Raw genomic sequence first — 15,439 nt, forward strand, 5'->3', positions numbered from 1 at the left:
GGGCCCCATTCCTGTGACAGGGCGCTCAGGGCCCCATTCCTGTGACAGGGCGCTCAGGGCCCCATCCCTGTGACAGGGCGCTCAGGGCCCCATTCCTGTGACAGGGCGCTCAGGGCCCCACCCCTGTGACAGCGCGCTCAGGGCCCCATTCCTGTGACAGCGCGCTCAGGGCCCCATTCCTGTGACAGCGCGCTCAGGGCCCCATTCCTGTGACAGCGAGCTCAGGGCCCCACCCCTGTGACAGCGCGCTCAGGGCCCCATTCCTGTGACAGGGCGCTCAGGGCCCCATTCCTGTGACAGGGCGCTCAGGGCCCCACCCCTGTGACAGCGCGCTCAGGGCCCCATTCCTGTGACAGCGCGCTCAGGGCCGAGGCTGCTCCAGCAACAACAGCTGGCGTGCCTAACACTTCGCGAAGCAGGGAAAGCCACAGAGCAGCAGGGTTTGCTCCTCTTCCAGTTGTCGAATCCGAATCCCTGGGTAGCAGAGGAAGACTCCAGTCCCGCGGCTGCTACCCTCCGCAGATGCCAGCCTGCGGAGGCCGGGCGGCCTCACTGACCTCCAGCCCTGGCAGAGCAGGATGGCTTCTGATGGCACCAGAGTGAGTGTGACCAGAGCCTCTTCTTAGATTTGAGGAAAGACAGAGGCGTTTTCCTCCCAGGATGCAGGGAACAAAGAATTACTTCCCGGAGCCCGTTAGTACAATGATTTCATGTAGAAGAAACTGGCAGGGTGTCTCTGTGTTCTAGAAAACACCCCACACCTCAGGGAGAACACATCCTAATCTTAGAGGTGTGAAACCTCATGTTTAGGTTGTTATATGAGGCGCTGTGTTTCTGAGCATTTAGCCAAGTAAGAGTTCGGGGCCTCCTTTCCACGTGTCTGTGCCCTGGCACCAGCCGGCGCTGCACGTGGCCAGGGGCTGCTCCGGGTCCCTCTGACTGTTCTCCCTGAAGGGAATTTACACACACACTCACCCCAGTGAGCTCAGCACACTTTGGTTTTCAATTACTTCAACCACCTCGGGCAAACTGAGAAAAATCAAGACTTCAAACCACTGGGTGTGCCCACCAGGGAGGGGGGTTAAAGTGAAAACGAGGGGAGGAGGGAGCAGAGAGAGATGATGGTTAAAGCTGGGGAACGTGCCTGAAAGGAAATGAAAAACTTTAAATTTTTTATATTGACCTTCTGCTAAAATTTTGTCACACAAGCATAGACCAGATCACGTGATTTCTCAGGAGCATCTAGTACAATCGTCCCCCATGAAAGAGAGGCTGGGCAGAGCCAATAAAAGGCACTCATGGTCACGGTCAAAGCCATGGCCCCTAGAAAGAAGTGGCCCATCCCTTTCCAGCTTCAACTCCAGACATCTGATGGCCAAACCCTATTTGAAAAGGAAGATTTACGTGGATATCTAAAATCATAATTTTCCCTTCGTCTTTTTCCCAGCAACGATAAAGGTTAAAAGAACCCAAGAGTCGACATGAATTTCTTCAACATCAGGAAACACTTTGATGATGAGTTGAGTGTTAACAAATCAGAAACACATGGTTTTAATTGACTGTGAAAAATAATGTTTCAAAATGAAAGGAAAAAGTGTTCAGATGTAAAGCATTAAGAGGGACTCAAATCTCAAAAGCTGCTTCAGGCATCTGACGCCCGCCCCCCACTCCCAACCCCATCTTCTTTCCTCGCCTTCCTGTTGGGGTTCATGGTTTCATGACAGTCAATTACTGCTGGATTCCCTGACCTATATTCACTTGCAAGTATGCCTCTTCGGGAACCTGCGGGGCTTCTAAAATGTTTCAAAGTAAAAGCACAAACATCTTCTGGTTTAGGACCAAGGCCCTGGGTGTGAAGACAAACTCAGGATTGGTGGAAGCAGAGACAACAGGCCCGGATCAAAGCTCCTCTTCTGATCTCCAAGATGCCAGTGGGGTTCTCCATCCCCAGAGACTCTGATATAATCAGTCCCAAGGAAAGACCCACGCATTGGTCTACCTCAGTGGTTCTCAACCTTGGCTGCACATTAGAATCACCTGGGAATCTTTTTAAAATCCTGGTTTCTGGGCTTAATCCTCCGGAAATTCTGTTTCTTTGTTACTAATGTTGTGGCCCCACCCCATAACAAAGAAACAGAATTTCTGGAGGGTGAGGCCCAGAAATCAGGATTTTAAAAAGATTCCCAGGTGATTCTAATGTGCAGCCAAGGTTGAGAACCACTGCTCTAGATGGTTCTAATGCATACTAAAGCTTGAGAACCACTGCACCTCACTGCCTCTCCCATGCAGAGGGTGTATAGAGAGAAAACAGAACCCTCGACTTTCTGCTGAGCTTCCCGCCTTGTGGGTGGCGGTTGGGTGCACATGGTGCCATCTTCCGTGGAGGGTGAGCTATATCTTCCAGGGACCGAGAACTCGAAACAGCTGATCTGTGGGCTATTCTCCCACCAGAGAACATAACCCTAACTCCGTCTACAGCAACGTGGAGCCTTGCCCAATTAGGGGATGAATTCTTCCAGGATGACACCGCTGTGCTCACCATGCAGAACAAAGCCACAGGAGACGCAGCCCCTCACTGAGCGATTCCAAAACCTCACAGTAACTTTTTCCTGCTTCTCCGCTAACGAGATTGTGAAGCAGCCCAGAGTCTCCATACGGCTAATGATCAAACCAAAACACAGCAATCTCTTCCCCAAGTCTCTATGAACAGAAAAGTACAGAATATTCCTAAGTAATTTTGGAGATATTTTCCATGCTTGATTCTCTAAAATTTCTGTATGTGCAAGAAACTAGTCCCTCTCCCTTTGGGAAGGGAAGGGGGTGGGTGGGGTGGGGACGGGTGAAAAGGAAGTTCGCAGATGGGCAAAACCCCCCAGCAGCCAGGCACTCATCTTCCTGCAGTGATTTACAGCCTTTCCTCCAAAAATAACTATGAGATCACAGAACATTAAGTGCATGACACCAAACATTTGTAAATAATCCAAGAAAATAAAGTAAAGCCATCATGTTGCATGGGGAATGCAGTGGAATTTGTCTTGTGTTATCGTTCTAAAAGATGACGGCCTCAATTTGGCTGAAATATATCTTCACACATTGTTTTGCAGAGCAGAGCTGTGTGAGAAATTCTGATGGCAATTATAAGTGCTGAATGGGGAGTACTTTGCATTTCCTTTGACGATGCTGAAAGCTATAAGCAATCCTGGTATTAAAATCTTTGGAAATTGATGAGTACCCCAGGCATCATTACAAGACTTTCTCCCCCAACCAAAGTAATTAAAATCTATTATGTGAATACATGTTAATATTTTATCAACTACTGTTTTTAATCGACTAAACACGTGAAACCTCCCCGAAATAGGAATGATATCTGTTCATTTTAAATGACGCCCCAATCGCCCCCCGCCCCCCACCCCTCCTGCCTTCAATTCCCAGCCAGACGTATTCCCGAGTCCGGATGGGAGCGTCAGCACGGACATACCACAGTGCTGAATTCCGGGACCTGCCACAGCAGCCAGTCTTCGTTAAGGGTGTACAGGGCTTTGCACGTGATCACATCTACGGGACCCTTGTTTATTTTCTGGTTTAAAGTCGTCACCAACAAATAGAACGGCTCTCCAACAGTCTCCTTGGAAAAGACACAAAAGTGACAGTTAGCTCTCTGTGGAATCCACTGTGCTTTCCAAAGAATTAAAGTTTCAGTTTATGGCAGTACAACAGGAGACAGGAGGCAGTGTTTTCTAACAACCAAAGGAAACTCCCAGGAAATACATACTCCTCCCCTTAGGACTGAGAGCGGGTGCGCGCGCGCGCACACACACACACACACACACACACACACACACACGTGTGCACATGCATGCGCGCAGGCAGTGGACAGCCACGTGAAGTGCGTGTGGTGGTGGAGCACTCTTGTCTGCGGACGCCTGTGTGCAGACCTATGCTTGTCAGTCGGCTGTCACCTAAGCACACTCAGTAGATGCGGAGGTTTAACCTTTGTATACATTCCTATTTAATTGCCTGTTTTTAAGAGAAAAACGGAAAATAGATGGCTTTTTAAAAATTCACAATAATTAGCCTTGGTAACTAGAATAAACATAAGGACATTTTAGACGTTTGCCAAGAAGGATGCTTTTTGGCGTTAACAGCGTTTCATGAGGGAAGTGGCCTTCAGTTAGACAGCAGGTCAGTCCCGGGCTGTCCCAGCCCAGGGCGCAGTCCCGCCTGGCACCTTTGCTGGGCGGGGCCGCAAGTGTGTCACCACCTTCCCCTGGACCAGAGCCAACTGCCAGCGCTAAGGCTTTTGCAAACATCCTGATGGCTCCTTTCTCCACACTCTGCCACGTGCATGTTCTCCTGGACCAGGGCTGCCAGCCCTGCTGTTACTGAAATGGAGTCTGGGCAGTCCAAGCGCAAGCTTGTGTGTTCTGCCTCTGCTGCAGCCTCTGCTAAATAATAAACCCTCTATGAGCAACGGACATGAACCAGAATATGTGGGGGAGGAAGAGCAGGGCCAGACCCAGGAAGTCAGGCTGCCTTTGTGATGATGACAGGTCAGCCACGTGACCAGTTTACGAAGTCAAGCTTTCCGGCCACTGCACTGGCTTTGAAAGGAGCATCCGTGGACCGCTCTCCTGCTTTCCCTTGAACATGTAAACCGAGGCTTCTTTCAAGTCTCCTGGGTCCCTCCACCCCGTCCCAGCCTTTAGACCAGCGGTTCTCAACCTGTGGGCCGCGACCCCTTTGGCGGTCGAACGACCCTTTCACAGGGGTCGCCTAAGACCATCCTGCATATCAGATATTTACATTACGATTCATAACAGTAACAACATTACAGTTATAAAGTAGCAACGAAAATAATTCTATGGTTGGGTCACAACATGAGGAACTGTATTTAAAGGGCCAGAAGGTTGAGAACCACTGCTTTAGACTTATTCCAAGGGCATGAGCCCTCCCCACTCCCGGAGCTTCCTCTTGCCCCTTCTGCCCCGACACGCCAGTGGGCTCCGTTATCCCTTCTCTCTCCCCTGCTGCAGCATCCTGAGTCTCCTCCTTACTGTAGGACAGAGGTGGGATATTCAAAAATTCCCCAGGGGGAGACACGGTTGGAACTAGTGCGCGGCATTTAAATTCCTTTGAGAAACTTCCTTTATTTCGTGGTCCACAACCACACTGCTCTCTTCTCTTCCCCTCCGCCCTCTTGGGTAATGTCCTGACCGCAGACCTAGAACCTCTGCTTCTCCTTTCCTCCAGCACATCAGAGACGGGGTGGTGCCCGGGTGAGGGGCTGGAGGTGCCCACAGAGGAGATGGGATAATGCCCTGGGGAGGCGCTGGAGGTGATCACAAAGGCTGGAGTCAGGGGCCAGGTGGGCTCTCCTGGGCTGCGTGGACTCAAAGGAATTCTTCCAGGGCAGCTGGACTCGGATAACTAGCATCTCGTCTTACACGGCTGCTCACAAACGTGGTTATAACCCGGATGCCCATCAGCAGAATTCCTGGGGGCTCTTGTCAAATATTCTGGTGCCTGGGCCCTACTTTAAACCCACACACCAGACTCTCTAGCAGTGGTTCTCAACCTGTGGGTCGCGACCCCTTTGGCGGTTGACTGATCCTTTCACGGGGGTCGCCTAAGACCATCCTACATATCAGATATTTACATTACGATTCATAACAGTAGCAACATTACCGTTATAAAGTAGCAACGAAAATAATTTTATGCTTGGGTCACAGCATGAGGAACTGTATTTAAAGGGCCAGAAGGTTGAGAACCACTGCTCTAGAGCTAAGGCCTGGCATCTGTTGTGTTAACACCTTCTTAGGGGACTCAGAGGCGGGCGTAGGAAGCCATGGAGCCCTGCGGTTTCTTTGTCACCTCTGAACACAAGGTCTAGGTTAGTCATACCTGCTGAGGGCAGAGGCATCTTGTCAGACCAGGGCACGGCACACAGTGGCCCGGGAGCTGGCCTGTGGCAGAGCCCTACTCACCCAACAGCCCCACTCCCATCCCCTCCTGTGATGGCACCTAAGCTTGGCCCCTTCACTGTCCTTTTTCTGTGAGACCTGACTCTGGCCCTGGCTGAGCCAGAAGCTTTCAGCATCTGTGGTCTCCTTCCATCCTTAAATCCTCGGCTGAGCCTGTAGGAAGGTGCCTGCCTCACCGGGGAGGCAGTCAGTAAGCGGTGGCTCAGAGCTCTCATCCCTGGGGCTGTCGCAAGCCGCCGCTGTGGGGCCTGGGGAAACACATCTGTGCTGTGTGCCCCAAATCCCCGGGTGCAAAATGGTCATAAAGGTACCTACCTCGTGGGATTTAAATGAGAAAAGGTGAGCAAAGCTCCCAGCATGATGTCTGGCACACTCAATAAATGGCAGTAATTAATATTATTGTTACTTTGCTGCCAGAGCCTGGGAGGTTCACAGGGGTAGTTACCTGCGGCTACAGAGCCAGTGGTGCCGCCAAATGTTTGTGGGGTGAGGCAGGAGGACTAAGGCCGTCAGAGTCCCACACCACCTGGGGCACCTGGTGGGGGAGTCGGGGCCTCCCTTGCAGAAGGAATTATTCCACTGAAAACCAAAGTATCGCCCACTGGCTCAATGCCACTTCCTCCCAGTGAGCACCCCACCCCCTCACCCCAAGCGTTCAAGATACTCTTCAGTCAGCACTGTGGAATCTTGACCCAGAATCCTCTGCTCAAGGGTGTCCTTAGGGCTTAGAGCCCAGATTTTCCAAATGCCTCATCCGTTCAATGCCCAAGTAGCAAGAGCAAGGCACCGACCAACCCTTGAGGGCCCAGAATTAGAATCGGAAGATCCCAGAAGAAAGAGCTGGAAAGGAATTTAAAACCAGTGACCACGCGATACCCAGAGACACACAGCTATCTGGGGCTGAGATGCACTTAGCGCTCGAACCTGCAGCTTCTAACCAAGACTCCTCGTCCAGTGCTCATTCCACTACCCCAGGGTTCTCAAATGTAGGGCAGGTGGCATTACCTGGAGGAGCTTAGAAAACATGGATCATGGGGCCCCCCGCTCAGATTTCTGGCTCAGTGGCATTGTGGTGGGGCAGCCACCTGCCTTTTAAGACTAAGTCCCGAGAACTCAGTAAGAGTCCTGCTTAGAAGGGTCCTGTTTAGAGGCAGTTGTGGCAGAAACTAGATTGGTGGGAAGCAAAAAATATTCACCCCAGAAATAGCCACTCAACACCTCCCAAAAGCGTGTGATGATTTATACCAAGTAAACAGAAAAGAAGGCAGATTTCATTAATCTTAATAAATGGGCATTGCCTTGGGAGAGGAAGGGGTTGGTAAAAAAATTGTTGTGCATCTATTTGTAAGATTGCATTAAACATTCAACTAAGCACAGTCTATTTAAAGCGCTGCTTTTGGATCCAAACTTAAGTAGCACTGTTAAAACCTGTGGCATAGCAGTGTATCTTACTCAAAGTTTAATTAGATTTTGAAACGAGCTACAAATGCACAATTACGCAGTTTTGCTGGAATCTGGGTGGTTTGAAATGAAAGAAGGATAAGAACCCTCTGCACCAGGGGCCTCCAAGGGCCGAGGGAGGTTGGTTCAGCAGAACACTCTCGCTCTCCTCCTGCTAATCGTTATAATGATGGCCAGCACTGACGTGCTAAGCAACTGCACACATTTTCTCATCCGCGCCTCAGAGCAGGCCTAGATCTTCTTCCTCCAGGGCCACAGGCTATAAAACCTCAGCTCAGACAGCCCGGGGCCTCTGGTAAGTGGTGGAGTCTTGATTTCGGACCAAGCAGTGGGCTCCAGGGCCCACTCTCTAAACCACTGGAATCTGCACGAAGTTTGTATTTGAAAAAAGTTCAAGATTCAATTAGATTATAGCCAGGATCTTACAGTAACTCCAACAAAGTGAACTCAAAAGGCAGATGGCTCCTTGGGGACTTGCTTCAATACGGGATGACTGGTTAGAACGAGTGTAATTAGCTTACAGCACATTGGTAGGTAAATGGTGTTTCCCAGATGCTTCAGAGGCCCCGAGAATAGCGTGTTCTTTTCAGCATCTGAAATATTGCCTCCACTTAGTACATTTTCTTAAATGAGCAGACTGGGCCCTGGTTATTAATGAATGAAGTGAGGTGGGCTCAAAAGTCAATGGGATGGGGGTAAGAGGGGAGATACCTGTAATATGATCAACAATAAAAAGTTTATTTAAAAAAAAAGTCAGTGGGTATAAAATTTCAGTTATGCAAGATATGTTCTAGACATCTATTGTCCAACATCATGCCTATTAGATAAAAACACTTAAAAATCTGATAAGAGGGTAGGTCTCATGTTCTTACCGCAATAAAATTTTTAAAAGAGAAGAGTCCTACCTGAGGAAATTCTAAGTGAATGTACATTTGCATAGGCCAGTTACAGCAAAAACAATTTTTATTTCCCCCTCTGTGTGCTCCTGGTGAGGACCAACGATGGGGAACTCAGGAAGTTAAACGTTTTTGGCTTTAGACGTATAGTTAACAGGCTTAGTAATTGATGCAAGTAGAAAGCTATTGCTCCAGGGACTGGAATGTATGACTGGACCTGCCCTGACTTCAAGATCTGCAAGCAATTCGACCTTGTGCCCCAGAAGTACTCAAGCGACCAAGATGGGACCTGAGTCACTGTGGCCCAAGGAGAGCAAGTCCACCAACCAGGATGCAGAACAAGAATCACCTGACAGCCCAGCTGGTGTGGTCCAGTGGCTGAGCGTCGACCTATGAACCAGGAGGTCATGGTGCGATTCCCAGTCAGGGCACATGCCTGGGTTGTGGGCTCAGTCCCCAGTGGAGGATGTGCAGGAGGCGGCTGATCAATGATTCTCTCATCATTGATGTTTCTATCCCTCTCTCCCTCTCCCTTCCCCTCTGAAATCAATAAAAATATATTTTAAAAAAGACAGTTAAAAAAAAAAGTCACCAGTGTCAGATGAAGGGATGCTCAGAAAAATCATCAAACTGCAGCTTTTATCTGACTAACCTTTCCCCTGAATTCTAAATCCTTTACCTATACTTTTCTTCTCTTTGTAAAAAGGTAGGCTCGAGATGAGATGTAAGACAGTCTTTTTAGTGTACAGAACCCGCCGCCTTCTCAGATCACCAGGTCTAAAAGCGAGGGAATGCTAACATGGTGGAGCGCTCAGGACTTATCCTGGCAAAGACATTGGCATCTGCTAAAAATAACTGCCTATTGTCTTACCTCTGACCTTCTGAGGGGGGATATGACACTTACCCGCAGGAAGCCAGAAAGGCAGACGGACATCCAGTTTGTGAGGAGTTTTTCAACCACGGACTCAGTGCGCCTCAGCATGAGTTTAGGCTGCATGTTACTGGACTGTTCCATCAGGTCCCTGGTCAGTACCTCCAGGATGCTGGTCAGATAGACCAGCTTGGTTTGCAGGGCGATGGTTAAGAAGGAGGCAAACAGACACCTGTTTAAAAATAAAGCCTTGGTCACAATAGCCAAGCCCTGGAAACAACCTAAGTATCCTTCAACAGGTGCATGGGCTAAGAAGACATAACACGTATATTTATATACATGTGAACTGGAATACCATTTCGCCATAAAGCAAGGATGAAATCTGGCCATTTGCAACCACATGAATGGAGCTTGAGGGCATCATGCCAAGTAAAATAAGGCAGACAGAGAAAGATAAATACGTGGGACCTCATTCATAGCAAAAGAGATCAGATTATTTGTAGTTACCAGAGGCAGGTTAAGGGATGAGACAGGGGAATGGACTGAAGGGGGTGAAAAGGTACAAATTTCCAGTTCTAAGATAAGTAAGGCCTGGGGATGTCATGTACGGCATGGTGAGTACAGGTAACACTGCTGTGTGGTGTATTTGAAAACTTTTAAGAGAGTAGATCCTAAGAGTTCTCATCACAAGGGGGAAAAGCATTTTCTGTAGCTGTATGAGAGTAACTACACTTATTGTGGTAATCATTTTGCCATATATTTACATCAAATCATCATGCTGTATACCCTAAACTTATACAGTGCTGTATGGCAATTAAATCTCAATATAAGCATAAAAGAAAGAGATATACAGATTACAAAAAGTACACACACACACACACACACACACACACACACGAAAAAAGAGAGCTCGGTAATGTGCTTAGCCATCAGCTGTGACACAGATGGTAGTTTCCACCGAAGCCTGAGGGGCCATGGGGTGCTGTCCATGGGCGCTTTTGTTCAATGTCTAAGTTTCAACCACCTTCATCCTCCATCCATGAAAACCACACGCCAATGTTAACTTCAGCACATTTTATGTGTTTTCAGCACTTGAACTTTAAACTAGAGCGGTAACAAAAAGTGAATGTCTTCCCCAAATTTCAGGGTGTTTTTAAAAATAGAAAATAGCACTTCTGCTTTTTTGGTTCAGGACTCATGGTTTTTTCTTGGTGTTGGGGTTTTGCAGGGTTTTTTGGGGGAAGGGGGTTGCATGTGTACATCTTTAGAATAGAATTTGTGTTGGGGGTGTGATCTGAAATGAAGGTTCCCCAGCAGTGTGACCGCCCAGCCAAGCAACCTGCTGTCAAGAGCCGAGTCCAGGTGGTGGGTGGAAATAAAATAAGGAGCTCAGGTTTTATTTTCTCTACTTAATGGCTTTCAAAATATAAACAAATTGACTAGTACCTGTCCTTCACTGAAAAATTCTTCTGTTTTTCAAGGGTGTGGATGACAGTAACAAGGAAACTTTTATTACAAATTAGGGCATCCAAAGCTGTGAGACTCTCGTTCTTGACATTGGCATCTCTGTTCTGGAAAAAAAAAAGTGCATACTATAGTATAATAGAATATAATAACTTAAAGTTAGAAAGTAGATCCACAATGGGTTTTCCAAGACAATGAATTATTTAATATTGAATTCATGATCCCAAAAAACCCACAATAAAAATTCGAAGTAATAATGGAGATGACGATGATGATGATAACACTATGCAAGTCAGGCAGTCATGGGCTAGAAATGAAAACTTATAGACTTACATGCATATCTTCAGTGAAGATGTGTGTGAAGCCACCTGACTGAGAGGAAGGAGACACTTTTATTATTCATAACATCCAAAGGAAATTAATAGTGCTTTTTGTTATAATACCCAAGTTCGTTTTAATAAAGCGGAGACACTATTTGCTAATCTGAAGAGCTCCTGGGTTTATGCTCACTGCATAGTCTCTAATACATAATAAATAATTACTCAGCTCTCAAGTGACACCAGTGAATTCTGAAAACCTCTAAGAAGAAGAATTATCATGGCCTCAGTCCCGATTTTGGTAGATGAAGGCCTCTCACACTTTAAAAGAACTGACTCACAGTTAAAGAAGTAGTAGTTAAATATGCAGACCACTCCTCATGCCCTTTAACTTCTGAGCATAAATATAGAATTGTGTTCGCAAGATTTTACAAATCTTAGCTTAGTATCTATTGTCTCAATGCCAATGTTATTCAAGAGAGTGGTTAAAAGTAGAATCTGGAGCCAAACTAATTAGTATCCAGTCCTGGCTCATCACAGACTGGTCACCTCACTGTTGACAGGTTGCAGAACCTCTCTGTGCCAGACTCTCCTCATCTGTAAGACGGGGACAACAGTGATTCCACTTGTGGGCTTGGTGTGAAAATAAAATAAAGGAATGCAGAGTAAGTGCTCAATGTCAGCTATTATTGTTGTTTTTATCACTAACTCACAGCAAACTAGACCACAGTACTGTTGTCCTGCTGCTTTCTAAAAATACCTTTATGCGCAATGCTATGTAGCTCTAGGATATAAACTTTTAAATGTGAATTTTCTTTTTTTTGATGTATCATAAATCTTATTGGAATTAAATGATTAAATTTTAAAAGCATGCTGAATAACACTTTAAAGGAGTCAACAGAATGAAAAATAAACTCCAGAACATTCAGTGTCCTTACTTCTTTGGGTGGGTAATAATTGGAACTTTAGGCTATTTATCTTATTAAACTTCTGCAGATAATTTTTGCTTTATTCTTTTAGCCCAAGCAAGAAGACCTTAACCATTTTGGCCATACTTTCCCTTGGTAGTAGGCAGAAAAATCAAACTCTGGATTTGCGTCTCCTACTTCCTACTATTCTTCTGCTGAGTCAACTTTAAGTAGATGTGCACTTTAAACAGATTGATTCTTGATCTTAAATAGGGAAATGCCACCTTGGCTTCCCTAAGGCTCCTTCCTCCTTCCATTCAAATTTCCCTCTGCTAGGAGGTTAGATGCTCTGCTTACCCTTATTTCTTGTCTTTTTTTCAGCAAAACAAAGTAGTGAACATAGTAAAAAGCAAGGCTGTAAAAGTCAAACCCAACTGGCCAGGTGAAGAACCAGGAACTGGTAATGCCTGGTCCTCTGCGAACCTACAGTTTCCTTTGGGTTTTGCCTACTGTTCTCTGGGAGGTGTTGACCACCCAAACTCTCCCTCTACCGCCAACCTCCAGGCAAGAGGTGGGAGCTCCCGCTCTCTCAGCAAAGGGCCTGATGAACAGGCGGACATGTCTGCAGCCTGGTGTGCATTTCAATGGGCTTTGTCCTAACAAAGTATGTTCCCTGTATCTTTTCTTACTTATTATTAATTCAGCTTGAACTGAGGTCTTCTCGATAGAGTTCTGATAAACTTATGCTCGTTTTTTCCCCTGGGTCCTCTCCTTTAATGACTCCTTCTGGCTCCAGTTTTTATGGCTTTTCTAGTTGCCTTTCAAGATTTTATGTAATCTAGAGTTTAATCAGTTTGGCTTTTCAAAACTCATTTTCTTCTCCTAAGACAGTGATTTTCAACCTTTTCCACTCGTGGCACACATAAACTAATTGGTAAAATTCTGTGGCACACCAAAACACACACACACACACACACACACACACACACACACACACACACATATATATATATATATATATATATATATATATATACACTAGGGGCCCGGTGCACGAAATTCGTGCACTGGGTGTGGGGGCTGGGGGGAGTGTCCCTCAGCCCAGCCTGCCCCCTCTCACATACTCGGAGCCCTCAGGCATTGACCCCCATCATCCTCCAATCACAGGATCGGCCCCTTGACCAGGCCTGAGGCCTCCAGCAGAGGTATCAGGCCTGGGCAGGGGATCTCCAGCTCCCCGCGGTTGCAGGCTCTGCCCCTGCCCAGGCCTAACACCTCTGGCCAAGGCATTAGGCCTGGGCAGGGGACTCCCAGCTCCCCGCAATCTCCCGCTCTGCCCCTGCCCCCCGCGGTTGCAGGCTCCGCCCCTGCCCAGGCCTAACGCCTCTGGCCGAGGCGTCCGGCCCGGGCAGCGGGGACCTGAAGTGGCAGTGGGGGGTGCCGCGATGGCGTGGGCTCCGCCCCTGCCCCTGCAGGATGCCTCTGGCTGAGGCGTCCGGCTCGGGCAGCGGGGACCCGCAGCTGCAGCGGCCCCGCGATCGTGGGCTCCGCTTTAGGCCCAGGCAAGGGACCCCTAGCTCCTGGGACTGCCAGCTTTGACTGTGCCCAGCTCCCATCGCTGGCTCCACCCCTACTTCCTGCTATCACTGGCCAGGGCGGCAAAGGCACCTGATTCTCCGATCATGGCTGGGGGGCAGGGCAAAGGCGGCCTTTGCCCTGCCTCCCACCTCTTAGCTCCCCCCTGGGTTTCTGATCACTGTCAGTGGCAGGGGGCTTCTTCCTGCTTTCCCTTTCGCCTCCCTGCATTGTGCCTACATATGCAAATTAGCCGCCATCTTTGTTGGCAGTTAACTGCCATCTCAGTTGGCAGTTAATTTGCATATAGCCCTGATTAGCCAATGAAAAGGGTAGCGCCGTATGCCAATTACCATTTTTCTCTTTTATTAGTGTATTTTTTTTTTGCCAATCTGACCCCCCGCCCCCCCGCCAAAAGGTATAATTTTGCTTCATTCACACCATACTTTCCCTTAGTAGTAGGCAGAAAAATCAAACTCTGGATTTGCATCTCCTACTTCCTACTATTCTTCTGCTGAATCAACTTTAAGTAGTTGGGCAATTTAAACAGATTGATTCTTGATCTTAACTAGGGAAATGCCACCTTGGCTATTGTTGTGTAGGCTGTTGTCATTTTTTTTATTTGCCAGACTAAGGGAAAAGAGGTCAGTGACCTGACTGAAGAGTCAGGTACTGCATGTTTTAAACATTTTTGCGGCACACCCGTTGAAAATCGCTGTCCTAAGATAATACAGAATTGTTCCTGGGACTTTTTAAAACAGTTGCAACAGTGCTTCTTTGTATTCATCACTCTCTCTTGCTCTTGATTACTGAATTTAGAAGATAGGAAAATTTATTTTTCAGGCCACAGATGACTCTCTTCAGCACTCAAGAGCAATCGTTAACTGTAAAAGCCCACACAGTACTCATGTTGATGGTAGAAATCTCTGTTATTTTCTTGGTATTAAATTCTTAATGGGGATGTAAGGGAGCTGGGAAATGGGACTCCTGATGCAAGCTTGGCTGAGGCTCTGCGCCGTCATCCTGACTCAGGGCACTGAGCTCCCTCCCTCCAAGGCGCTCTTCTGCAGAAATGGGTGAGGTGGCAAAATGGCAAGTCTTGGCGGCTGGTACTCTTGGAGGATAAGTTTAAAAAATACTTTATAATGCAAAAAGCTGAAGTCTTATTTATAGCCTCCTTGATTTACGACAGTAAGACTTACACAAAAAATATGGTGGGTGTTTTATGGCAGTATCCCAATCTCCAGACACAACATCACACATCACGGTGCCCACTTCTAGAATTATAGAGAAACTAGAAATTGCTTATGGCGTGGGTCTGGATTTCTGAACTCTAGGCTTCTGGCCAAATGTAGCAGAGAAGCTTCTGAGAAGGGATAGAAGCTTGCTTTTGGCCTGGAGAGATTTCTGGCTTAAAAATCTTGGTTTAATCATGCTGATTGGTGTTGATGAATTCTGGAGGTTGGGCCTCTTGGTGGTCACCAGTTCTGGACAAAAAGGGCAGTTGGGGTATTGGGATGTGGGGGTGATAACAGGAGGATGAGTGTACCTCCCCAAAGAATTGGGAGGGTAAATGAAGGAGGCCGCATGAGTGGGTGAGAGAATGGAGGTGTGAGAACATAAGTGAGATCGAAACCCAAAGGGTTGAGTAGACTACCACTTTGAGTCCTACAGCAAATCCATCACTGCGTGCAGCTACTGCTACTAAATGAGGATGCTACTTACGGATTAGCTAAATAGTAGCTACTGAAGGGAACCATAAAAACTCTACATTGTTAAGAATGGCTGTTATTAACTCAAATTCTCCTAGACAAGTCTCCTGTCCTGACTCTCGGCTGGTAGTACTTTTCATTTCCAATTGAGAAGTAATAGTGAATAATCTAGTGGCTGCAATGGAAATCATGCAGATAAACACAACAAATTGGCCAGCCCACAATTTATTGATTTTTAAATAAACTAGCTCGCT

General features: G+C 47.2%; 1 protein-coding gene across 1 annotated transcript in view; it reads right to left on the minus strand.

The window, feature by feature from the left end:
* Positions 1-15,439, minus strand: part of PLXNC1 (plexin C1) — a 168,114-nt gene that overhangs the window by 37,018 nt on the left and 115,657 nt on the right. The window contains exons 18-21 of the mRNA XM_081083729.1: positions 11,007-11,045; positions 10,656-10,780; positions 9,243-9,441; positions 3,479-3,625 (exon numbers count right to left, since the gene is read on the minus strand). Of these exons, the coding sequence (XP_080939855.1) occupies positions 3,479-3,625; positions 9,243-9,441; positions 10,656-10,780; positions 11,007-11,045 (510 nt within the window). The remainder of the gene's footprint in view (positions 1-3,478; positions 3,626-9,242; positions 9,442-10,655; positions 10,781-11,006; positions 11,046-15,439) is intronic.

This window comes from Myotis nattereri (genome assembly GCF_964212035.1).
Source record: "Myotis nattereri genome assembly, chromosome: 2".
NCBI lineage: Eukaryota > Metazoa > Chordata > Mammalia > Chiroptera > Vespertilionidae > Myotis > Myotis nattereri.